Consider the following 27,213-nt stretch of genomic DNA (forward strand, 5'->3'; position numbering starts at 1 on the left):
CGAGGACTTATTCAAAAAACCAAGGACCTTACACAGCTGCTTTGTTGATGTCCAACTGACATGTACAGCAACAGACCTTACTCGCTTAACTTTTCCCACCAATCACTTTCTCTGCTATTCGGAGAGTGGTTAAGTACATAGGAACAACCCACAATCCCATTCTGCTGCTTTATTTCATTTTGTGTAGTGATCAACATTCAGTTATTGCCCGAGGTCTACATATTGTTGATCCTTCAATGATAGCTGCACCGACAGATCAACCCCAACTTTATAGCCTCCAATGTATCTTGATGCCTTCATTCCTCCAGTACAATTTTCTATAAACTTTTCAATCTTTTTTGTTACCGTGAAGTGCCTTGGTGAAGCGCCCTCTTCCGTTCGTCTCGGTGCTCTCATCACGCAATCTGTAGAGCGTTTTCCATCTTCATATTTGTTTTAACATGTCTACTTAAGATGTATTCATATTCTTTCGTTCTTTCGGTAAAGTCACGTATAGAAAAAAAATAAGTAATTAAAAATAACACTAATGTAGACTATAGCCTGGTTCTTAATCGGAGTGTACTGGCAATCTATAATGGTTAAGTTTGGGGAGTGTACTGGCAGTCTATAATGTAGACTGTAGCCTGGTTATTAAGTTTGGTAGGTGTACTGGCAGTCTATAATGTAGCCTGGTTCTTAAGCTGGTGAGCGCAATGCTTAAGAAAGCACGTGCAGAGTCAACAGAGATGATAAAACAAGTAAAACTGCAACCACCCAGCATTTGCAGTTGCATTGATCAGTCTAAACATAATCGGCCAGTCAGCTTGCATTCGAAGGAATTTATTCGTAAATACATTGACGTTTGGACACAACTTTGAATTTCCCACGTGAACAGTTGCATTTAGACATTTAATTTCTGTGCCCGAGTTAATTTGTTTTGTAATTACCGTGAGCCCAGGTCCAATCTCGCAAATACAAGTCACCCATATCTCTGGATTTCTCACGAGGCAAAACTAAATCTACTTGGCATGACTACACATGACAACAGCAAAGCATCTAAATTAGTAAACATTCAAAAGCACCAACCCCCCCTCCCCGCACTAATCTACAATAACAAAAAAACATTAAAAAAACAACTACTACAATAAAACCAGCTCATATTTTACCAAGTAGTTATTAAAACAACTTCTACCCCTTACAATGTAGGTGAATGTGATAAATGCGTTACTTGCCTCTATTCAGATATGGGAGGAAAATATGGTCGACTCTGAAAATCAATACTTTTAATGATGGAAGATAATTGAATTCCACATTACTCTTTAAACATATCACAGAATACAATTAAAATCTCCATCTGCTCTTGAATGCACTTAATCTACTGGTATTAAACACAGGTCCACCGTTTCCAACTTAGCCGACAAAATGTCAGGGAAGTAGCTATTGAAGGTCTAGGAGTTAAGTGAAAAAGTGGAAGTGAAATAATCGGTAGCACGCACAAGTTTCCACTGATTAATGTAGTTGAACTTCTTTCGCACTGTACGTTAGCCAACCGTGGCTAATCGGAGGATTAGCCACAAGGACTTTCGGCTAACCATCGAACAAAGATGGTGACTGCATTGCACACTTTCAGATGCGCTTCTGCGGCAATATGGAACGCTAGTCACTTAAAAAAAAATCTGGATTGAAAACTGATTTCTTCAGAACTGCTTTTTGTGTTTAGTTTGTCGTCCTTCCCCCACACCTCCAATTAGCAGGGCTAGCTACGTTCGGCGTGAAAGAAGTTCAACATACATGACAAAACCACGCTACCACTCGCACAGGGAGAATGACCGTGCAGAGTCTGATGAACAATATAACACGCTGACGTGACAAGAGCACTTAACCCATTGCGACGATGTCATTAGGGCACTGGCCGGATGTGAAATACGTGTATCGGGCATTAATCAACATTTCCAACATGTGGCCCCACTTTAGTAATGCATGCCGTCGTCCGACTTGCATACCAAAGACCTGAAAACGATGACGGCAAAAATTGGAGGAAATTAAATTGGGCTGCACATTTTGCAAATAAACTTGTGCATTGAAACAAGGCCCTCTATGTGGCCTTAGATTTGCTGGCCCCACCACGACCCCTCCCAGCCTTCCGCGTCCCGTACGGACTTTTGCGGACAACGGCGGCCGTTCCTCCTCCCATGACTATGGGCATCTCCACGCTCGCGTTGCCCTGGCTCCAATCGGATGGGATGGTGTCCTCAAAAAATGGAAGGGTTTCTGCGGGCAGCGACACCGCCTCTTCCAGGACAGGCGTTGCCTTGACAGCAGACGCCGCCGACTCCTCACCATCTACGTATTGACCTTCCTGAGCATCGCCCTGACCAACAGAGCCAAGAAACGATTCTTCTTCTGCTGCTGCCGGTGCAGTGGCGGCGCAGTCTCCGTAGCTCGCCGCATCTTCGCCGTCGTCAACAACAACTCCATCTTCTCCGAGATCGCCTTCCTGCGTTTCTGTTTCCAAATGGTCAAAAGGGGGATTGGCCACATCTTCACCTGAAACACCGTCAGCAGTGGCACCCTCCGACAACTCGGGCTCCCCAGCCGCAGCCTCTGCGAGCTCGTCTTCTTTCAGAAGATCATCGTCGGCATCTTCCTGTGCAGTGCCTTGCATCTCTCCCTCATCAGCGGGTGTCTGATCAGAGCTCTGTGGCGTAGCCAGCTCTGCTGCTGCCTCCCCAGCTTCTGCATCATCTTTAGCGGCTGTTTCTTTGCTGGTTTCTTCGCTGACCACTGCCACTGGATTCTGCTTCTTGCCATGGCCGGAGAAAATGAAGAGGTGTTCATATTCGGGGTTGTTAAAGGGTTCTTTGCCCTGGAAAAAAAGAAAGGAAATGATATAAATTAAAAGTCCATCAATGAGTGTCGATACAAGCTGCTATGTGGCTTCCTAGATTGTGGCACAAACAAACGCGAAAAGAAATGTGTAGGTGCACTGCACAACTGCATATCCACACATTCTTAAACTTCTCATGTAATCCAGAAAAGCCTCACTCACAAGTTGCTGAAATTTGTTAATGTAGATTATCGGTGAGTGTGAAGATGCGTGACTATGGGTGGTTAAGATGGAGCCTAACCCTGTCCCGTGAGAACCTGGGCTCCGAGATGCCTCAACCCTTCCAGGGCAGGCCAAGGCCATTTCTAATTCAGGGTAGGGGAAAGGGGATCTCTAAACTATTCTATTTCAACTAAACTAAAAGGTTGGATTCACCAGGTAAGGCCCACCAAGCTATGGAGCTCTGATTCAGAACCAACCTGGCTACAAATGATAGCTCAACCAAGTGGCTTATCAAGTGGATATTTATAGCACCCAAATATTCTAAAGTCATGTTTCTAAAATAAGGACAGAAAAACCGGAGGACCGGAGAATAATACACGTGACCACAAGAAGAGAGACACCGCAAACTCCAACTATACACATGCATCGTCAGGGTCGGGATCGAACCCACGACCTCCTGTACACCAGGTGAGAGAGTTAACATCTCGCCACCGTGGTGCCCCATCAGCACTGCAACATGATCAAGTGGAGCAGCAAAACTGGCATGTAACCATTATTACGACTACCGTTACCCTGCTTACCCAGGAAAGTCTGAATCTTGTGACTCTCATGTTATTCACAGCTGGGTGCTGCCACGGTGCCGCTATGAATAATTTAACAATTATAAAACTTAGTACAGGGCTTTTATTTCGATGTGCTACGATGGAATTATGGGAACGTAGTAATACATTTTCAATCAATAGATCGACTGAAGCTGGGGAACATGGCAAATTAAGTATGTAAGAAAATGAATAACTGGGAGTTATCTAATGCAAGGTTCTTGAGTGAACATCATGGACAGAGCTAAATGGAAGGCCTTGATTGCCGATTATTTGAGAAGGGACTCGGCTCAACAGAGACAGCGAGATAATAGATTGTTTGGTTTTGCCACGGAATGATTTGGCCAAATTTGTCTTTGCAAGACCTTCCAAAACACAACACAGCCAAACACATTAAAATGGTGAAGCGTACATTAACGCGTCGATTATCATCGTTTTAGCTCCGACGGTAAGTTGAAAAACCTCACATCCAAATTTGGCAATTAGATACGACGGTGTTTCGCTTGAAATTGCGCCAACCATCTTCAGCACAAATTCCATAATTAAAGTCAGAATAAAACCATCAATCATGACGAACTATAATATTGCCTTTGAAAACATGTATTATTATTTTTTATTATAGATTTCTGGGTGCAGCCGCCACACGGAAGTTAGAAGTGACGAGTGGTGAGCGTGTGGATGACCCCATTAGAGAGCCTAACCGTGAATCCAACCTTTGTTGTCCAAGCAGCGGTGTGTGTGTGTACGACACGCTGTGTCGAGGTGATCCAAAGTGCACACACCTCTTTGAAGTGCTTGAGGAGGACGGAGTTGTTGTCGTTTCCCAGAATGCTCTTGGCAACAGCAACCACCACCGTCTTCCTTTCAGTCACGTACACCTTTGAAAAGAGACAAGCAGGAACTCTCATTGAGATTCAATCGATAGATTTTGGAAGAAACAAACCAAGCTATTTCTATTTGACCAGGTAAGGCCCACAGAACTGTACAGCTCTTTTCATAAGCGACCTGGCCGTAAACTATAGCTCCACGAAGTGGCTTATCACGGTGGAAATTTATAGCAGCCAAATACTCTAAACTGTTTCTAAATGTGGAGGGAAAAAACGGAGGACCCGGAGAAAAATCCACGTGACCACGGGGAGAGAGACATGCAAACTCCAACTATAAAAGCGTCGGGATCAAACCCACTAGCTCCTGTATACCAGGCGAGGCAGTTAACATCTTCGCCACCGTGGTGCCCCTGAACTGGAAAAATAATGAACTGGAAAAGTAAACTTTGGTAAGGAAAAGTTATTGCATTAAAAAATTTGGTTTAGGGTGCTTTTATTATTTTATTTCGCATTAGGGCTGCGGCAGGAAGTCAACAACATGGAAAAATAATCTGAGCGATTCAATTTACAGGAATCTCCCACTGCAACTTATAGCATGGGGCTCCTGTACAAGTTAATTTACTGGAAATTTAGTGTCTACCCGAGGCATCGAGGCCACCCCATTCTCATGGCTTGCCAGAATAGGCAGCACATCAAGTGGATTAATTTCCTTCCGCAGTGTGCTAACCATAAAGCCACAGCGTCCCATACTCACACACCAATTTATTCTGCTGGTGCTCCGGAGATTCAAGGTGCTGAGCCACCATTGAAAATGTGTACGGCACAAACATATTGCAGGCATGACACTGCACTGCTGTTCTCATCTCCAGCGCTTCATCCAGGACGATTGCTTCTGCACACACGCGCACAGACACACAAAACGATGGTCTTACACTTCTTTTGCACTGCTGAACCAGTACAAGGCATTCACGGCACAGATATTTTTTTATTTTTTCCACCGGCTATTTGCAGAGCCAGTCAAAATCAAAACACGTGAAATGCTGGCCTAACAAGACGACATACGTGAATCTGGTTCGGGACCCCGCAGGTGTCGGGGCCGGAGTTGACGATGCATTTATTGCGTGTGCGATGTTAGTCATTGCAACGCGAGGACAAAGCGACAACGCATCCTGCCGGCCTTTGCAACACATTACGCCACTGAACCATAGAACCAACCTCTTTCTGCTCGCTTTGTAGTCCGCGTAAAGATGTCGTCACTGTTGCCAAGGACGCACTTAGATTCGTTTCCCCGCTTCATAACAAAGTCGGCTTTCCTCCAGATTAGCTTCTGCATACGTCCGGCAACATGGTAGAAAATTGGACACAAGAGATCCTTTAGAAAACTCAACACATTTGAAGGTAGTAACACTGAAAGGTCTGTGCGGACAAGTTAACTAAAGCACTTGCTGGGCAGGTGAGTGGCTGGGTGGGTTTTGTGGGTCCCCGAGTGGCTGGGTGGCTGAGTGGGTGTTGTGGTGGATGTGTGGCTGAGTGGGTATTGTGGTGACTGAGTGGGAGTTGTGGTGGCTGAGTGGGTATTGTGGTGACTGAGTGGGAGTTGTGGTGGCTGAGTGGGTGTTGTGGCAGAGCAGCTGGATGATTGACTGGTTGGGTGTCATTGTGGATGGCTGGCTGCTGTGGTGGGTGGCTGGTTACACTGACATGCAGGAACTTGGAGACATCCTTGTCGAACTCCTCTTCAAGGAAAGAGAGCGACTGTTGGTGGTACACACTCTCCAAGTGGCCCTTGATGAAGAACGCTTTGTTCGTGCGGATCTGGCAGAGGCTGCAGCCATACTGTGGCCTGAGTAAGAGAACAGGTGTGGGGAAACAAGTATCAATAAAAAGTTGTTATACTGGTAGGAACGAAGTGGACCAGACCACCAATAGATTATATCGTCCGACCGTTTGTCCGTCCGTCCGTCCGTCCGCGTCCGTTTGTCCGTCCGTCCGTCCGCGTCCGTTTGTCCGTCCGCGTCCGTTTGTCCGTCCGTCCGACAAGATGGCCGCCCGCTCCCCCTGCGCGTGTGTGTGTGCGTGTGTGTTTGCGTGCGTGTGTGTGCGTGTGTATGCGCGTGTGTGTGCGTGTCTGTGTGTGCGTGCGTGTGTATATGTGTGACTGTGTGCGTGTGTGTGCGTGCGTGTGTGCGTGTCCGGCCCACTCGAGCGGCGTGATGAATGGGCGCTATTGGGCTTCGGATCGTTATTCACGGCGAACTGGAAGCGTAGCAACACAACTTCATTACGTGTGCGTGCGTGCATGTATGTGTGTGTGCGTGCGGTGTGTGTGCGTGTGCGTGTGTACGTTTATGCGCGTGTGTGCGCGTGCGCGTGTGTGTGCGGTCGATATCCCTGTACCGGTATTAGTATTATTCCTACCAGCCCACCCCGCAGGGTCCTGTTTAATCTGCCCAATAAAGAACAAGGCTAAAAAGTCTAAAATTATTGTTATCGATTGGGGTGTTTGGTGAGTTTTATTAACGACTACCAATTGTGGGAGGAAATCAAGGTAAATGGACATGAACAAAACGGGATCATATTCAACGAATCCACTTATTACATACTGGCGTCTCCTCGTTAGCGAACTCTCCCGTCCACGTGATCCACCTCACCTTGCCTCCAGAGAACTGGGGACTACATGCATGCGCCATCGCACCCGGGCCAATAAAAAAAAAGAACCCAAGGATGAATAATTATGCAAATGCGTGGACTGTTCAATGCTCTCCGACATGCATTCATCCGCTGAAGTATATATTTAGTAATAATGTTAAGTCTCAAGCTGTACGTCACTTGTCCTCAGGACGTCACATTGCATACGACGTTACCGCCATGGCCAGCAAGCTGAAATATTTTTGGTGCCGGATTATTGCCAGGTTCCGGGCAAACCGTCAATCAATTTGTCCTGGTTTTCTATCAGACAATTTGCTCAAAGTAACACAATTATTTTAAATATATTTATTGGCTCCTCGGCATGAGTTATTGTGGGCCCACTTAGATACGAGACACTTCTCACGTATTAATGCTTTCAACCTGAGGAAAGTCTACTCTGCATGCCATAGGGAAAGTTATTTGCGTTCAGTACAATTCACCTGGTACTGCTGGAATATAGCAAATTGGTTTGACCTTTTTAGGTTTCTGCACTAGGAGACAGACACCGCCCAGCGATAGCGCGTTCATTGATTGTTCGCAGAGGTTCGAATCTGGCAGGCGGCCCTGATTAACACTGCAAGTGTAATTCCCATACAATAGGCACCACTGCCCACTTCACAGTGGATGAAAGAGCCTGTGATGTTATTTTCGATTTAGTGTAGGCCAGTGTACAATCGTTGCCCCTATCGCAAACACATAGCAGGACCCTCCTGCAAAGTTTTTGGGAGACTCTTTCAAGTGCGTGCATGTATATATATGGTAAAACACGTTTCATGCCAATTGTGGTTGTTGTACTTTCTCCAAGTCCACCTTAAAAAAAAGTGTGGCAATTGTGCTTATGCAACCCATCCGAGGTTTGCAGTTCGAAATCGGGCTGGCCACCCTGAATAACAATGTGGGTGAAATAATCATATCCAGTCACAATCCATTTGAATAAGATGCAAGACTTACTTTTTGGTACCTTTCATCCAGTTGACATGCAAAAAAAGAAAAGCAAAAGAAACATGTTAATCTCTGTTCACAACAATCATGATCTTCATTCTGCCAAGGCAGGGTATGGCTTAGGACATGGTAAACTGGTCTCCCATGGTCAGGGGGTCACAGCAATCAATTTAACAAGAGGAGCACTGTTTTTCACATTCGGTAAAAAATACCCTCAATATTTCAAAAGCCACAATGCAGTCCCTTTAATAAAAAGAGCCGCGTGTCTCCGAAGCTGCAGCTCGTCGACCCCTGGTTAAGGCGGCGATACAGGAAAGTGCCGACTGATTTTATCCGTCCCTTTTCCCACATGCACTCATTAATTGACCGAAAACATCTGAATATAGAGGACCGCAAAGCTTGGGCAATTGTTGGAAATTCCAGCTCACTGCTTGACTGCTGCCTTCCAGCTTGTGAGATGCAATTTGCATGAACAACACCATCCAAATCTAAATATTATATTTTCATGATAATAAGACAACAGGAGGGTAACAAATGACCATGTCTGGCACAGTAACGAGACTTGAGTGAACGGATTGCTTGTTTGGAGAAACTTTAACCACACCCACTGACCATTGAATAAAATGTTATTTCCTTTAAGTGGTTATACGGCGAGGTGGCTCAGTGGGAGAGTGAGCAGCCCCCACATCGAAAAGCTTCCCGTTAATATCCTGGTTGAGGGGGGGGGGAAGTTGACTAAGCCCATCTTCCCTCCGTTGGTAGACAAAACAAGTACCACTGTGGGGAAGTCAACAGTTCAATGTGTAAGACTTGCCCCCCCCCCCCCCCCCGATTTGTTACCACCGACTCAGGGCTGCCAACACGAGACGAACACCAACGACTCAATGCGCATTTGAGCAGGAAATCACCGCGTGAAAGTATTGGCGGAACACCTTTGGTGTGCGGTATAAAAGTGTAGTGGTGATACGCGCTGGGTGTATATGTCGTGCGCCAGCGCGTATGTACGGGTGTGTGTGTGGTGACGCGCGCTGACGGGGAGGAGCAGGCGTCAGTGCGCGGGTGGGGGTAGTGCTGCTGATTGGCTGTGTGCCGGTGACGCGCCCAGAGGGAGTGATCGGGTAGCAGCGCGGTGTGATTGGTCGGAGAGTGGAAACACGCGCTGAGCGGAACCGGATCGGGGGGATAGCGCGTGGGGATTGGGTAACGGAGGAGCGGTGCCGACGTTGAGGTCCGCATCCGCTCCGTCTCCCGGGAAGAAGGGGTATATAAGGTGATGCACAGAGGAGCAAGGGGCAGAAGTGGAACCATCTAAGAATGAAGACGAAGGTGTAGAGATAGAGCCCGGAGAGGAGAGAAATGGAGAGTAGAAGAGAGTAAGGTATAGTGTGTAGCCAGCGAGATAGAAAGGTCTACACGAGCTGAGTAAGGTATAGTGTGTAGCCAGCGAGATAGAAAGGTCTACACGAGCTGAGTAATGTATAGTGTGTAGCCAGCGAGATAGAAAGGTCTACACGAGCTGAGTAATGTATAGTGTGTAGCCAGCGAGATAGAACGGTCTGCACGAGCCGAGTATGCATACGGTGTAGCCAGCGAGAGAGAACGGTCTGCACGAGCCGAGTATGCATACGGTGTAGCCAGCGAGAGAGAACGGTCTGCACGAGCCGAGTATGCATACGGTGTAGCCAGCGAGAGAGAACGGTCTGCACGAGCCGAGTATGCATACGGTGTAGCCAGCGAGAGAGAACGGTCTGCACGAGCCGAGTATGCATACGGTGTAGCCAGCGAGAGAGAACGGTCTGCACGAGCCGAGTATGCATACGGTGTAGCCAGCGAGAGAGAGGAGAGTGTAGCAGAGGCGCAGAGTCTACACGAGGCGAGAGAGGAGTGTAGCCGAGGCGCGGAGTCTACACGAGGCACAGAGAGCCGGCAGCACAGAATCCTGAGTCAAGAGAAGTGCGGTGTGAAGAAGAGAGGCCACGCGTTGTATTGTTACAAGTCAAGATTTAATAAAAGAAGTGTGTTCCCGTCAAGGAGTTTCCTGCCGTCATTTTCCAATACTTCATCTGGCGTCAGAAGTGAAACGGGCTTCCAAGTATGGAGACGAGGAAGACCCGTAGGACCCACGGGATTGACCGCGAGGAAGACCTGGACGACTCGGAGCCGCTGGTGGCGGGGGGTGAGGAAGAGGACTTGCCCACGCTGCAGGGTCCGTCGACGGCGCCGGCCGAGCGACCGGGGACAGACGCCGGGCTTCGTGAGGCGCACTCCCGACTGGCGGAGCTGCTGCTCGCCGCCGCGTCCATCTTGGCGGAGATCAGCTCGTCGGGAGGAGCGGGGACGGTGGGGGACATTTTACAAGGTCGCCCCGCAGATTCCCGCCAAAACGAATGGGGGATTCCCGCCATTGCGCCTGGGCCTGCTTTTGGCGGGAACGGCGAGCGCCACGTGGTGGTGGGTTCCCAAGCGCGCGCATCGACTTCATCAGCGCGCGAGGGGGTCCGCCATCTTACGTCTGCTGCTGGAGCCGCCATCTTAGACACCGACGGACAGGCGGAGAGGAACCACGAGGCGGATGACTTCATTTTTCAGCAGCGCCTGCCCACGTTGTCAGCCTTCAAGGCGGAAGGCGGAGACTGGGGCCAATTTCAGCGAAGGTTTTTGGCGCATCAAGAGATGTCAGCGTGGTCCGATGCTACGGCGCTGCGGGCATTGCCCGCCATGCTGGACGACGATGCGCTCGCGGCCTTCAGGGCTGCACGGAAGTCGGACCGCTCCACGCTGAAGGATGCGCTGGGTTTGTTGGCCAGGGTCTACGGGCCTCCCTCTACATGCCGCCATCAGTTCTACGCAAGACGGAAAGCGGCCACGGAGACCGCGCTGGCCTATCGCACGGCGTTGCTGGCTCTTGCTGATGCTGCGTTCCCTCGGATGGACGAGGAGGGCCAAGACGCGATGGTTTTGGAGCAGCTGCTCAAGTTGGCGCAGGACCTGGGGGTCCCTATCAACACAGCTGACGACATTGATATTTCTTCTTTGAGAGTCGCCACGAGTATTCAAGCGCACGAGGCCCTACAACGGAAGCAAGGCGTTGGTTGCAACGCTGCTGTCGTCGCAGCCCCGGGGTTGGTGGTCGCCGAACCCCAAGTCGTCAGCCCACGAGAGGAGGCGTTCGCCACGGGACGACCAGGGGACTGGAGACCGGGGGCCCGGTCGCCTCTGCGATCGGGCCGAAAGTCGGAGCAACCAAGATCTACTCCGACCCTCGTCTCGTGCTATAACTGCGGCCTCCGGGGCCACGTGGCGTCCGGGTGCCGCGCTCCGCGGCAGCGCGCCATGGGAGCTCGGCTGGACGACGACCGAGAGCCCAAGTCATCTCTACAATCCCCGGCAAGTCGCGGCACCTCACACGCTCGGCCTGTTTATTCGGCACACATGGGACGCCGCGTTGCGGCGGAGGAGGGCCGGTTAAGGTTCGGGGATTCGGTTCGGCGAGGGGGGTTCGGCCGGGACCAGGGAGACATTGAATGGGCGGAATTGGGGCATAGAATTGTGGCTGCTTCAGCGGGTTCGTCCGTTGTTACGGGATCTATTGATGGGGTTGAGATTAGGGTGTTAGTGGACACGGGGGCATCGGCAACTATTATATCGGACCTCATTTATAATATTCTTCCAGTCCAATGTCGTCCGCTGCTTCCAGTGGATGTGCCATTTTACGCCGCTAATGGGGGATCGTTGGGCATTATCGGTCAGGTTAGGGCGTCCATTTGCATTGGAGATATCAAATTATCGGGACCCGTTTTCGTTTCGTCTTCCTTGGCAGTTCCGTGTCTGTTGGGCACTGACTTTTTGGCTAAAATGCCCATTAAAATTCTTATCGATCAACGATGCATTGAACTGCCATCGGGTCGCCGGATTTCATTTTTGACGGGCCCTACTGACATTCGGACGGCGTGCGCTACGATACAAGCGGTGGCGACGCAGACAGTGCAAGTGCCCCCGGGTTCACAGATGTTGATTCCCCTCCGGTTGCGAAAACCATGGGTGAGGGAGGCTTCGGGACAGAGTATGCTTTTGGGTCCTTCTAACAAGGCTGTCGGGGGTCTTGATTTATCGGTGGCTCACACTTTGGTGCGGGCTGACAGGGATCCGTTTGTGATGGTTTTGAACGCGGGGTCGCGACCAGCTGTCATCCCGCAGGGCACCGTGCTGGCTCACGCGGCGCAGGTTCCTGGGGATGATGGGTTGGTTGCGCAGGTGGGCTCGAGCCCCGCGCGGAACGTTGAGCCAAGGGAAGACCTTGAGTGGGTCCATTCGTTATGTGCCGCCTCGGACGATTTGTCGGCGGCGCAGTTGGGTGCGCTGCGCGAGTTGCTCATTGAATTCTCTGATGTATTCAGTAAACATAAGTATGACATTGGGTGCACGGATTTGTTGCACCATCACATTGAAACGGGCGATGCGGCGCCGGTCAGGCTAAATCCCTTCCGACTGAGTCCCGTGGAGAAGGAACATGTTCAGTCGGCTGTTAACGATATGCTAGAAGCCGATATTATTTCACCCTCCTCTAGCCCGTGGGGAGCGCCTATTGTGCTGGTTAAGAAGCAGGACGGGTCCCTGCGATTCTGCGTTGATTTCCGTCGCCTGAATAAGATCTCTGTGGCTGACGCGTATCCGCTCCCCAGGATGGATGAGTCCCTCGATGCATTGTCTGGTGCGCGATATTTTTCGACTCTTGATTTGTTAGCGGGGTTTTGGCAGTTGCCGCTCGACGAAGAGTCGAAACCTAAGACAGCATTTCGGACTCCAGGGGGGCTGTTCCAGTTTAACCGGTTACCCATGGGACTTCACTCCTCTCCAGCGACGTTTCAGCGACTTATGGAGCTGGTTTTGTCGGGCTTGCAGTGGGATACATGCTTGATTTATATGGACGATGTCATTGTTTTCAGTAAAACGTTTGAGGAACACCTCCGGCGATTGAGAGGGGTGTTCTTGCGAATGCGATCGGCTAAGTTGAAATTTAAACCGGCCAAATGTCACCTCCTTCGGAGGTCCGTTAGATACTTGGGTCACATTGTGGATTCTTCGGGGATCTCCACCGATCCCGCGAAGACGGATTGTGTCGGTTCATGGCCGACACCTACGTCCGTTTCCGACGTGCGTAGTTTCATCGGGTTTGCTTCTTATTATCGGCGGTTCGTTGAGCACTTCGCCGCTATTGCAAAACCCTTGCACGCTCTAACGGCGAAAGGAGTGAAGTTCAAATGGGGACCGGAGGAGGAGGCCGCGTTTCGCTCCCTCCGGGACGCCTTGGTGGGTGCCCCACCCTTGTGTTATCCCGATTTTGCCAGTCCCTTTTTGCTGGACACGGATGCTAGCAACACGGGCATTGGGGGGGTGCTATCCCAAGTCGTTGGGGGTGTCGAAAGAGTTGTCGCCTACGGTAGTAGGGTGTTGTCTCCGGCGGAGCAGCGCTACTGTGTCACCCGTCGCGAGCTGCTTGCCATTGTTTTTTTTGTGCAGCAGTTTAGGCCATATCTGTATGGTCGTCACTTTACAGTCCGAACGGACCACGCGGCGCTACAGTATTCATTGAGGGTCGCCCAGCCCTCGGGCCAGTTGTCGCGTTGGTTGGAAGTCCTCCAGGACTATCAGTTTACGACTACGTACCGTAAGGGGTTGCGACACACGAATGCCGATTGCTTGTCGCGGTTGTTGCCTTGTGATGAATGCGCGTGTTTGTCGGGATCGGCGCGCTGTAAACCGACGCTTGCGGGGGAGATAGGGGCACTGGCTGCGACAGCGGGCGCACCGAGTGGGGATGATTCCACTGCCTCTCAGGGTCGGGACTCGCTGCTCTCGCTGTCGCTCAGCGAATGGGGCCGCCTCCAGATGGCGGACAGCTCGCTGCTAGCATTGCGCCGCAAGGTTGGGGGTCCCGAGGGGGACCAGGAGCGTACCGGCTCCTATGTACTTGAGCGGGGCGTGTTATTGAAATGGGACAGTTTGTCCCGGCGGAACGCACTCGTGGTGCCTTCCGCTGTGAGGGGGAGGGTTGTCTTGGCGGCACACGAACGCCTCTTGCACTTGGGAGTTAATAAGACGCTTGCCCTGCTTCAGCGTGACTATTACTGGCCGGGAATGGGAAGTGATGTGGTGCATATTCTGAAGGGGTGCGTTGAGTGCGCCAGGCGTAAACCACCGGCCGTGGCAGCTAATCCACCGCTGCAATCTATTCAGGTCTCGCGTACCAACGAGCTCGTGGCACTCGATATTTTGGGGCCCTTCCCAGTCACGCCGAGAGGGAATAAATATTTGTTAGTGGGGGTCGAATACTTTACCCGATGGCCTATGGCGTGGCCTCTCGCTAACCAGTCGGCAGCGGCTGTGACGGATGCCTTCGTCCAGGGCTATGTCCTGGACAAAGGGGCTCCCGAACGCCTGCTGACCGACCAAGGTAAAAATTTTTCGAGTAAATTGTTGCAAGAGGTGTGCGATCTGTTGGGTACCAAGAAGGTGCGTACCTCCCCGTACCACCCGCAGACTGACGGGATGGTGGAGAGACTCCACAAAACCTTGACTTCCATGCTGTGCCAGCAGGTGTGCGAGGCACATGTAGATTGGGACCTGCAGGTCCCGGGAGTCCTTGCCGCGTATAGAATGGCCCCCCATGCAGCTACGGGGTTTTCCCCATTCTATTTGATGTACGGTCGGGAAGCTGACCCGCCAATAGAAACGCAACTTGGCCTGTCCGCTCCACGAACTAATTCTAATTTGGCAGAACATATTAAGTTTAATATTCATAAGCTGACAGAGGCGAGGGAGGCCGCACGGCTTAATTCGCGGGCTCGCCAAATTGCTTATGAACGGTTGCGGGCACGGAAGGTGTCCATGCACGAATGGAAACCAGGTGACAGGGCCTGGCTGCATTGCCCTCAGGCACCCTTGGCTACGTCGCCTAAATTGTTGAAACCGTGGAGGGGACCCGTGGAGGTCGTGCGCGTTGCACGGCCCCAGTGCGTTCAGATAAGGTGGGGAAAGCGCCGGTGGTACGTTCACCCCTCCCGACTGAAACCGTTCTCGCCTCCATATGGCCTCCCCTTGTGTCGTGATGGCCGGGCGTGTGACGTGACCGGCGACCCAGAGGGGGAAATGTCTCTGCCTGATCCACACGTATTGTCGCCTGATCTGCTCCCAGGTGTCTCGGAACTGACAGCTGCCGATCACCGGCGGCCGGATCTCCGCGGCGGGGCCGGCCCTTTCAGGCCCGTTCCGCGCCGTCTGGAGCGGCCGGAACCGCCGGACGGTCGTCAGTGTCCCGCCCCATACGATGGACCAGCCAGACGGACTCGCGCCAGGTCGTGCTACTTTGCATGACCTGCCTCGTGAGGAGTCGGGGCAGCTGGAGCGCCTCGTCACTGCGTGTAGTCGCAGGGACGTGGGGCGCGTTCGTTTCGTATTTGCTTGTATCGTGTTATTGTTGACTTTTCGCGTTCATTGTCAATCTGTACATAGTTATTCTTGTTGTTGTTGTTGTTGTGTTATGTTACGGGGCACACTCGGGGGGTTATGGGGTTTTTTTTTTCGTTGGTTGTCGTTTTATCGTCGTGGTTGGTTGTTGTTAGCAGCCGGGCCGGCTGCGAGCTATGTGGGAGGGGGTGATGTAGTGGTGATACGCGCTGGGTGTATATGTCGTGCGCCAGCGCGTATGTACGGGTGTGTGTGTGGTGACGCGCGCTGACGGGGAGGAGCAGGCGTCAGTGCGCGGGTGGGGGTAGTGCTGCTGATTGGCTGTGTGCCGGTGACGCGCCCAGAGGGAGTGATCGGGTAGCAGCGCGGTGTGATTGGTCGGAGAGTGGAAACACGCGCTGAGCGGAACCGGATCGGGGGGATAGCGCGTGGGGATTGGGTAACGGAGGAGCGGTGCCGACGTTGAGGTCCGCATCCGCTCCGTCTCCCGGGAAGAAGGGGTATATAAGGTGATGCACAGAGGAGCAAGGGGCAGAAGTGGAACCATCTAAGAATGAAGACGAAGGTGTAGAGATAGAGCCCGGAGAGGAGAGAAATGGAGAGTAGAAGAGAGTAAGGTATAGTGTGTAGCCAGCGAGATAGAAAGGTCTACACGAGCTGAGTAAGGTATAGTGTGTAGCCAGCGAGATAGAAAGGTCTACACGAGCTGAGTAATGTATAGTGTGTAGCCAGCGAGATAGAAAGGTCTACACGAGCTGAGTAATGTATAGTGTGTAGCCAGCGAGATAGAACGGTCTGCACGAGCCGAGTATGCATACGGTGTAGCCAGCGAGAGAGAACGGTCTGCACGAGCCGAGTATGCATACGGTGTAGCCAGCGAGAGAGAACGGTCTGCACGAGCCGAGTATGCATACGGTGTAGCCAGCGAGAGAGAACGGTCTGCACGAGCCGAGTATGCATACGGTGTAGCCAGCGAGAGAGAACGGTCTGCACGAGCCGAGTATGCATACGGTGTAGCCAGCGAGAGAGAACGGTCTGCACGAGCCGAGTATGCATACGGTGTAGCCAGCGAGAGAGAGGAGAGTGTAGCAGAGGCGCAGAGTCTACACGAGGCGAGAGAGGAGTGTAGCCGAGGCGCGGAGTCTACACGAGGCACAGAGAGCCGGCAGCACAGAATCCTGAGTCAAGAGAAGTGCGGTGTGAAGAAGAGAGGCCACGCGTTGTATTGTTACAAGTCAAGATTTAATAAAAGAAGTGTGTTCCCGTCAAGGAGTTTCCTGCCGTCATTTTCCAATACTTCAAAAGCACATTTTTAGCAATAATTATTTTCCCACGATTCGCAATCCCAGTGAGAAAATTTTGTAGGGTGGTGGGTGCGTCAAAATCAGTTCTCGTGATGACCAAACAGCCGGAAGACGAATGTTTTTACGAGCGGCTGAACACAAAGCTTCACAATCTGTTGCCGTATAGAAGCACCCAGCCCGATGACGAATCGGCTGCTCCATGCTCCAAAGGCAGATTTGACTCCTCGTGCCCTATGCTTGGTCGCGACGGTTCCTCTATTCTTTTCCGGAATAATTTATAGGCGGACGGTGGCATCAGAAAAGTACGACTCGTGGTGTCACCGCACGTTCGAATGGGAAAGCAGCTGCTGAATCTAAGGCAACTTCTGATGGGGGAATCTGCAGCTCACTCAAGGGCAACGGCGACATCGTAAGACTGTTTTACGAGGACCGGTGTGTCATGCTACACCCGTGTGCCGCTAATGCGTCCATGCATTGACTCGACTAGCGTTTGGTGTGACATGGCCCACGCTAGTAATGCAAACACAATACCTTTGCGTCTAGGGCCCTTGGGTTTCGTTGACCACAGTCCTCCAAATATACTGGTGGTTTCACTCTCTGGTGCTGAAAAAAACAGTACAATGGGTTACATTTCATCTAGATTGTATTGTTAAAGATCATTTAACTTATTAGTCATTCTTATAGCCGTACAAAAAAACTCGACGTATGTTTACTGTGCAAGTTAAACTTGTGAATGTCAATATTGGAACTTTGAATCATCTGAACCACAGACAAATTACTTGAACATTTGTGTAACTGATGATGAACATCCACCAGCCAAAAGGTACGCAAGGCTGGAAACATTTCATAAGAATAATAAACAAAGTTTTAAAAGAAGGCGTAAGACATGGCACAATAATCATCGTTTCAAAAACTCCAGGCTGCTAATTGCAGTCAAGTGCCAGCTCAGATCTTCATATACCAACAAGTCAACCAGTTTCAGGGGAAATATTTTACTCGACTGCTCTGTTGGGCTCAGTGGGACGTGGCTTGAAGGGGGGCGTAAAAAAACATTTCCCCAAACCCGGCGGCTCATTTGATACGATGATCTGAGCTGGCAATTGACTGCAGTTCGCCCCCCCCCCCCCTCACAATAACTTTTGAAACACAGAAAAGTGTTTTAAAATGCAATGCATAACAGTAAGTCACAGGATGTATTGCATGTGGGAATGACACAAGTTATAATCCATCTCCCTTGCCTATCCCTTACTGCTACTCCATGCCCTGGCCCACAGCTACGACTAGGCAAACCCCTCGTAACTCTGCCTACCACTATCCATATCACTACCCCTCTATCACTACCAACCCCGATCACTACCCTAACCCCAACCCCTCACACACTCCCACCTGTTTTCCTTGCCGTCACCATAACGACACCACCACTTTTAATAACCCCACTATTTTTTCTCACCCCTATTATCAAATGTACAATTTTATGATTGCAAAGCACCTTGGACTAAGGCGCTATATAAAATCTATATATGACAAGATAAGGTATACGTACACATGGCCTGGTCATGGCTATCAGCCCAAAATAGTCAAGTGACCTTTAATTTAGGACAGCAATGGAACTGGGCAACTGCGTACAAATTTAATCGCGATTCAGACTCGTCACAACACAGGAGCCAACACTGCCGACTGCAGACATTTGTTCCCGAGGGGATTGTGTTGGCCAGCCCTCTCCCTTTGTGCCGTGGGCACAACTTGGCAGAATGCTACAAAGACAAATTTAATAAAACCCACCATCCAAACAAAAGGTGTGCAGTCTGGAAACGAATAATAATGCATGTGAAAAGGTGTTTTAAGATCGGAGAACAGAAAATCCCAGCTTGTTTGTAAGATGCATCACAACTTGTAACCACTGCCAATAATGGAATACACATCTGGTCACACACAATTATTAAGTCACACCAACATTTTTCTTTAAAATATGGGGAAAACGTGCATCTTGTAATTGTGGGTGCACAAAGCGTACAAACACAACGTTACAGATCCCCTCACGTCGCCGTTCGGAACGAGGCCATTGCGTGCCATATTCATGGTCCAAATGTCAACATTACCCTCAATTTGCTCAACTGTAATTACCGGCAGGTCTATAAAGGCATGCGAAAGCCCTGCACCATAATAACGGTGCGAATACCAAATGTACTAATTTATCAATGCTGAAACGTTCTTATATGGATTAACTCGCCCATCCACTGAAAATGAGTCGTTCTCGGATCGCGCGTACTTACAGTGATCTTCAAATCTGGTTTTTTTGGCCAACGGCTGCTCACCCTGGGTCAGTTTCCTCTTCACTGCGCCTCCAGACTGCTGTGTATTTGTCACCTCGGTTGCCTCTCCGGTCTGCATCACCACAACAGGTCAGCTCTTAAACCATCCTCTCTCGACTTGCACCAACACATTGGCAGCAACACGCAACAAACATAATTAACAAGCAACTGATGGAACATCCCAGGCAAGACCACAGGAAATTGATTCGGCAGGTATTTTCCTGCATAAACAAATATTGCCAAGGTTTTACGATTTACTTTTTCGTGAAATTACACGATACGATATACAATTTACGGATGTGACGACTGTCCTGTTATCCGTTTCACATAACTATGGAATTGTATTTCACATTTTATATTGTATTATTGTCTAGCTGTACAGCAAGATGTCGGAAACGTTCTTCGACTGAAGTTCACTCGACAAAATCCTGCCACAAGCCTGCACATTTACAACCTGCAACACCGACAAAGGCACATGCCGTCACTGTTATACGTCAAAGAATGACATCCACTACACAAATTATGACGTGATACGACCACGTCATCCGTTACTCCTAATAACATTTAGAAAAGCACCAATTTAAAATATAATTGACATTTATAACTTGAATTAATGTTTGAACTGCCAGAAAGTATTTTTACTAAATACATTTATAAAAGGAACATAAACCACGATTTGACGATATTTTGCACATCCAGCCGATACGATCAACGTGGATCTACTTGTTGTACGTATTGTAGCATCAAAATAACGCGGCCAAGCAGCAGCATTACCGTTGTTACGGAAACGCCGCTGGAAAAACCCGGCGGGAAACACCCGACCCCAAACCAGTGTCAAAAACACTTGCATACGTCAATAACAGCGGCGTAAAAAAAATGTAACAAGCGATGTTTTGGGCATTGGCTCTTGACAGCACGCATGTAAAACTCTTGAGCTGTGAATAAGGGTCATTGCCCGAAATGTCACCGATGATATACTTACTTTTTTGTTTTGTCCGGCCAGTGTTATTGACAAATGTATTGAATGTTCGTGTTATTTGTGCTTGTGCCCCACTGGTAATGCAGCGGTATTACCAAATAATGTTTAATCGGTGGCAACTATTTTCCAAGGTAACAAGTGCAACGATTATATATGTTAGTTGATCAGTTGATACCTGAATTAACTTGTGAATGGTAACCTCGACTGTGGGATAAAAAAAAACTAGTGGAGGTCAACAACCTCACAGTGTACTTGGCCAAGGCCTCTGTAAACATTCTAACAAGGTCTATACGAGACGTTTCAAACGTATCAAGCGATTGCAAGTGTCTTCATAGAGTGCTCTGCCAGGTTTTTTGGTTCAAGCTCCCTCTGCCCAGTCTGAACCAGAGTTCTAAGTTTTTGTTAAACAGCCTTTCTTAAAGTCACCTCACAAGCACGTTTCCTAGTTCTACCTTTAGGCCGGTTTCCACAACATAATTTCTTCTACAGCTTTGTCCAGGAAGCCGTTCCCCTCAGAAAAACGCTCAATCCACATCGTTTGCTTTCTCCAAATTGTCCCAAGTTCACTTCTCACCTCCTGACCCGGGCCTCTAGCACTTTCTTAATTCTGTGCGGTAGATTTTCTTCACCAGATCACCGCACCTACATCTCAAAACTTAATATTTTCCTGAGGTCTTTCTTTCTCAACATCGCTGCCTGATAAAACGCCACATTTTAGGTTAGTCTTAGCAAGCCTCTTCTTTAACTCCCTGCCAATACAATCTTACCAGCAACACCTTATATGCAGCACTTGCCTATGCAATGGGAAATAAGTTAATGTTTTGTAAATATAACCGAACCACATATTACAGCAGAAAATCTAAGCTTGTTTATAGTTGAATAATTATAATATTAAAACAGGGCATCATTTGCATTTGGTATTAGTTTCACAGCTGTAACTATATGGATTTAGTACGCCTACCACCTGATCTCTTGACTACCGACCAATTATCCTTACTCCTGTCATCACCGAATCCTTCACCAGCAAGCAACTGTGAAAACTTTTAAAGAGACTCTCGAATTTGCAAGCCATTACTATGGGTTTCATAAAGTCCATTCAACAGTCAACCGCTTTGATTCAATGCCACATTTATGGAGTTCTGCCCTCAAAGGCCTCTGTAAAGTCAAGAGTAGTAAACTCTCAATATTGCTAAGGCCTTTGACAGGGGCTGCACGCTCTGCTCATTAACAACAAAACTTTAAACTTCCATCCTTTTGGTTTAGAGCCCGAGTCGGCGCTTCGTACGGGTAGCACCCCTGCTATGACGAGCAAGGTGCCTTCCGTTAAGAGGACTCCACCGCAAACGATGCACGGCGAGCCCTGGCTGCAGTAAGGCGGGCATCCCACCGAATTTATGGTGCCAGGGCCTGAGGCTTGACTGTGACTGAATCTGGGGGGTGTGAGGTGGGGGTGTGAGGTGGAAGTGCGCGGCGGGAGGGGGGGGGCAAGGGAGGGTGGAGCACGTATGACGGCGCTCCTCCGACCCCAGCGCCACCAGCGTGATGGCCGAGCACGAGGCAGCACCTCCGCTTAGTACGATGTTTAAAAAGAGCCAGGCGCACCAGCCATTACCAACCCGACACTGGCTCTGTGGGCCAATTGCTCGAGTCCTTTTCAATCTCAATCTCGAAATAAAATTTGCATCAATGGCATCACCACTCCCACAGCGAGCAGAGCATCACAATGTGGCGGAGAAGGGACCACATAAAATGACATCAAAAAACTACTTCTGGAGTCATTTCAATAGGCCTCTTCTCATCCAACAATGGAAAGTGCTCTCATACCCCCTGTTAAAGAGTTTACCGCATGCCACTCAAGCCAAGACTTCCACCCCCAGAGCTGGCATCTTCAATCTGTCAATTTGAGTGACAACTAATTTAAGAGGATGGTCGTATTTGTGCGGTCACTGGCGACTTGGCCGAGACCATCACCTCCCTTCACTTTAGAGCCTGGTTTAATCACGGGCAGTCGCCCAGATTTGAACCCAGGATCGAAGCAGGGCTGGGCTCGTTGCTCCAACACGGCCATTTCATGCCGAGTGAGCCGGCCTTCCACTTCTTTAAACAGGGACAACAAAAAGCGGCCGCTACTTACAGACGGCACATTGGTCATGCCAGACGGTCCCGTGCAGGCGCCGCCGCCCACCTCCGAGCCGGCACTGCTCACCGGCTGCTTGCCGAGGTGGCCCTTCTCTGCTCCAGAAGCCCCATCCCCCGGCTGGGCGCCTGAGGACGGCAGCTTCTGAGCGGGCACCATCGCCAGGTTCGCGTTGATCTTGTTTGGAAGCCACTTCAATTTCCGCTTTTGGTTTTTGGACAGCACCGTCGTGCCAACTGCCTTGGTAGTGGGGGGAGCCTTGGCCGGCAAGCTCTGCTGGCCGACCTGGCCCTTTGGCGCAATGCTCTCTTTTTTCTGCCCTACACCACCAACAAGACTTGGAACCTTGGCCCCGCTCACAGGGGTCTGCTTAGCTGGTTGGCTGCGCAAGTCCAACTTCCCCGTCTGACTCTGAGAGCCCGAGCGCTGACTGGACCAATTCGAAGAGCCCTGCCCGGCCCTGGCAGTCTGGTTTCCGTAGCCCTGCCCGTCAGATTTCCACTGCGCGTTGGGCATACCGCCACGTCCTCGGGAGCTGCCCACCCATTTGCCCCGCTTGCCCCGGCCACTTGGCTGCCATCCAGTGCCCTGCGAGAAGTCATGCCCCTTCGAGTAGCCCTGCCCCCTGTTCTGCCAAGAATAATCGGGCTGCCATGAGCTGCTGCTGCGGCCATACTGGCCTTGGTTGTGCTGCCCACTGCGCGGCTGGTAGTTGTAGTCGGTGGTTTGACGGGTCATCTGACTGTTGTAAGGCTCGCTGTAGCCTGCGCTATAACCGGATCCTAGCTGTGACGAGTCATTCGATCTGCGATAGCTGTACCTGTAAACCAACCACAAGCCACGTTACAAACAAAACAAGCTGGTAAGCCATTCCTTTTGAGTGTGCCTGTTTTTTGTTAGAGGACTTGAATTTACAAATGCACACGAAGAAAGGTGCAAACCCACACACACATTGGGGGTGGGCTTACAACATCGGCGAACTAGACAGTCAGGCTGGCAAACAGTAAAATGAAAATATTTAAATAGAAAAATGCTTGACTTAAAGCTTTCGTGACTGCAGGAATTCATATTCTTTGGGTCTTTCGGTAAAGCCACGTAGATAGAAAAATAATAACATCACGACATTTCGATCGCAACACAAGCAATCGTCAAATAGCGGGAGAGCTGCTGAGGCAGGATATATTTTTTTCCTGCCTCAGCAGCTCTCCCCGCTATATTTTTCACCTGATGACGATTGCTTGTGTTGCGATCGAAACGTCATGATATTGTTATTATGTTTCAATCTACATGGCTTTACCGAAAGACCCAAAGAATAGAAAAATGCTTTTTTATACAGAAATCAATGTGCTCCATTCCAAATTGTACCATGTGCAGTTGCTCACCACCACATGTAGGTTGATGAAATTTGAAGACTTTAGGTAACTCAAACTATCACGATTGTTCAGCGTTGAGAAAACCCTGTCTTGGTAGTTTCCCAATTTGTCTGCAATGTACTCTAAACTGTTCTACCAAACACACGACTGTGGATTAAAGTAACCAAAACTCTAGACCAAAGTGCTAATTAACTGTGAAGCGAGTCATTTTGAAATATGGACTTAAAATAAACTGCAGCTGGCAGGAACACAATGCGTTTGTAATTTTGCAGACATTGAAAAATCCCTTTTGGTAAAACCCCACTTTGTAAACGTGCGAGCGATGTTTCACTTACTCTTGTGATGACGACCAATCCTTCGGATAGCCCGATTCTGAGACTGTAGAAAGACACAAACGTGCAGCCACTTTGGCACAGAACTCTCAATACCAGAAATGAGGTCAATCCTCACAATGCGAAATAAAAAGTTCCCATCCAATACTTGTCAACCCAAACGGCTTACCCATATTCTTGGACAGAAAAATTGAGTTCAGGTCTATATAGCATACAGCCGTTTCAATACTGGCAAAAATGTTGTGTATTTGTCTGTGTTTCCCTTGTGATGGGACTTTGTAGGATGAACATTGAGATTTATAAGGGCACGGGGTGACCAATAAAGGTCTGAATTGGTCTGTAATAAGATAGGCACTGATAAGGAGTTGACAGGTATGCCATACTGTTGCATGTTTGAAATAGTAATGGTTGGAGCTTGGCATTCCAATTATTTTGTGCAAAGGCATATTTTTATCCGGTGCGTTCTGCACGATTTGGTGATAGGATTTACAGAAATGTGGTGACATTGCACCACGCTGTTGCCCAATCGACATCTCACACAGCCCAGACACTCACCTGGGGCGGCAGGCTGGGATCCGTCCGAAGTCATCATCTTCAGCATGGTGCTCAGCAGCGCAGCGGCTGTGCTGTAATTACCTTCACTTCTGTTGTCTTTATGCATGCCTTGGGAAGACAGAAGACGAATTAAGTATATGCACAGCAAAAAAAGCAACAGAACTCTCGAAGGACATCTTTGTAATTATCTCCGTTTAAAGTTATGTTTGTAAAAAAAAAGCAGCAAGTGTACACGTGCGTCATTGGAGCGGAATCTGTAGATAAAATGTACGACGTGCATGTACGTCATCGGAATTGGAAAGGGTAATAGCGTTAAACACTTTTTTTTTTACATTTTCCACTTCGGGTGGTCTGTAATTATCACTGTCAGTAACAATAATAATAAACTCGGGTTTTCTATAGCGCAAGGCCCACAAGACATTTGCATAACATCTTAAGTTTACGGAGAAAGCCTGTACAAAGCGATGAGTTTTAAGCCGTGATTTAAAAACGTTAACAGACGCAAAATCCCTAATGGACGAGGGAATTCCACAACCCGCACCTCTGATCAGCAAGGTTGGCTACGTACGGTGCTAAAGAAAAGATGATTCAATATGAATGCAACTTTAGTATAAAGGCATGTTGCTCTTCGAGAAAAGTGGACAAACTGATCAAAGAGTTGGGCAGAACGTTTGAAACAAACCGGAGCAAAAATAACTATTAATGCTCGGGGCTTTAATTTCCATGCATCTGTGGCGTCAGGAGTCACTTCCGCAACAATAACCACACGGATGTTGCATTTAGGATGGTGACTTTATTTCCATATATTTCAGATTAATTTGCATAAATGTGGCACCTTCGTACGAGTCTTGCATATCAGAAACTCTTGTCGACCTCCTTCCATCATTGTCCCAATTGCCACTGTTATCCCCACGGTAGTAGCTACCACCACCACCTGCTCAACACAAAAACAACAGCTTCTTTCAATCACGCATCGGGTTATGGCGATTCAACGTGTTAAACACAGGGATCGGCTTGAATGATTAACAATCACCTGAGTTACTATAGAGGCGGGTAAATACTTCGAACATATGCAGTACGTGAAATAAGCAAATATTGGGGGAACATTTATTTGAAATATAACTCATTCAATAATAAATATTCCCGAACGCAGTGGAGGTGGACGGAGCGATGAAATCATCTCGTGCGCAGGATGGGGGTTTGTGTTGCTGCATTCGCGAGACACGGCGGGAGGCCTTCAGCCAGCAATGGCTCGCGACCATAGCTGATGATGATCGTCTTTACCGCGATTGCTGAACGAAGGCCCGAAGGCCCAACGCGCCAAGCGGTCGGCTAACAAACAAGAGCACTCGCCATTGAAGGCTAAAGAGTATGGATCATTGCAGTCACAAAAACTTCAAATCTATAATGAACCACCTCTACGGGGAGGGAATCCACTTATCTGTTAGAGCTTTTAACAAACGGGATAAGAAATCACAGCTATACTCTTAGTTTGTTCGGTAAAGTCACGTAGGTAAAAAATGAAATAAAAATTAATATAAATAAAATAAAAATCACGACGTTTCGGAGGCAACACAAGCTTCCGTCTTCAGGTGAAACCGTCATAGCAAAACATCTGTATCAAGTACGAGTACTTCAGTAAATCATTTATTGCTGTGGTTGTCACACCTGATGATGATTGCTTGTGTTGCAATCGAAACGTCGTGATTTATTTATTTCTATTTTTTTCATTTTTTCACATACGTGACTTTACCGAAAGAACCGAAGAGTATTCTCTTGAAGGCGTTCAAAGACAAGAGTCAATACGTTAATTGAACGAAGCAAGCAAGGTGCACGATAAAATGTAACAGCACTTAACACATTCTATCCCATTGCAAGGTTTTAACAGGAACAATATGTAGTGTTTGTTTCGTTCGGTCAAGTCACGTACTGTAGATAGAAAATTAAAATAATAAAATTAATAAAACTCACGACGTTTCGATCGCAACACAAGCGGTCGTCATCAGGCGCAGAGAAAAGGGGGCAAACCTCCAACTTAACAATATGACTGGGGACATTTGGGGCAATGGTCAGTCCTTCGTCTTCACGTGCTATGAAGAGAATAGGCGACGTTTCGGGCAGCGGACCCTCCACAGCACATGGGCCATTGTGCCCTCAGGCCTTGCCCGAAGGCGTTGGCGCCATGTCACCAAAGACTTGCCCTCACCACGATCGAGACGTGCGAAAGAACACGCACAACGCGATGTGACAGCGGCGTTACCAAGTTCTAGAAGCGCAGGAGATTATATAATCGTCGTTCTTTGTTCACCTTAATTTATTTTACGGAGGAAGACAGCCGCGCACGAAAGAGCTTACCTCTGTACGACGCCATCTTAAGGTTCTTCGCGAAGGAGAGCGACGTCACAGTGCGATGACGTCACGGCGTATTTTTGCACAGAAGCGTCGTGACGTCACAACGCAAAGCCGCTCCGAATGAAACGACGGCACGCGCGTTTCGGGGTTTTAACGCGATAGGATGACGTCATCCGAGTTTCATGCACAATTTCCTGAGGTGACGTCAGAAACGTGATGACGTAATACACGCTCTAATCACAATATTTAAACGAGGAATCCGATGAGCCAAACAGCTATTTTTCAATGATATCCAGTGATATCAATGTTCGGTATCCT

The 27,213-nt window shown here is 49.0% G+C and overlaps 1 protein-coding gene across 4 annotated transcripts; it reads right to left on the minus strand.

Moving 5' to 3' along the window:
* Positions 1 to 803: 803 nt before the first annotated feature.
* Positions 804 to 27,027, minus strand: LOC144734017 (uncharacterized). Of its 4 annotated transcripts, none has more exons than XM_078616056.1 (13): positions 26,899 to 27,027; positions 25,379 to 25,477; positions 24,544 to 24,651; positions 23,992 to 24,034; positions 22,353 to 23,103; positions 19,171 to 19,240; positions 17,387 to 17,458; positions 8,094 to 8,103; positions 6,156 to 6,297; positions 5,670 to 5,781; positions 5,213 to 5,346; positions 4,410 to 4,505; positions 804 to 2,845 (listed from the first exon to the last, which is right to left on the minus strand). In XM_078616056.1, exons 1-13 carry the CDS (start codon positions 26,912 to 26,914, stop codon positions 2,075 to 2,077), a joined length of 2,424 nt encoding a protein of 807 aa, XP_078472182.1. In that variant the 5' UTR covers positions 26,915 to 27,027; the 3' UTR covers positions 804 to 2,074. The 4 variants fall into 4 exon arrangements, with proteins under 4 accessions (XP_078472182.1, XP_078472181.1, XP_078472180.1 ...); XM_078616055.1 differs by having other exon boundaries at positions 19,129 to 19,240; XM_078616054.1 differs by having other exon boundaries at positions 22,281 to 23,103.
* Between the last annotated feature and the right edge of the window lie 186 nt (positions 27,028 to 27,213).

Source organism: Lampetra planeri, chromosome 49 (genome assembly GCF_965212315.1).
Source record: "Lampetra planeri chromosome 49, kcLamPlan1.2.h2, whole genome shotgun sequence".
NCBI classification, from domain to species: domain Eukaryota; kingdom Metazoa; phylum Chordata; class Hyperoartia; order Petromyzontiformes; family Petromyzontidae; genus Lampetra; species Lampetra planeri.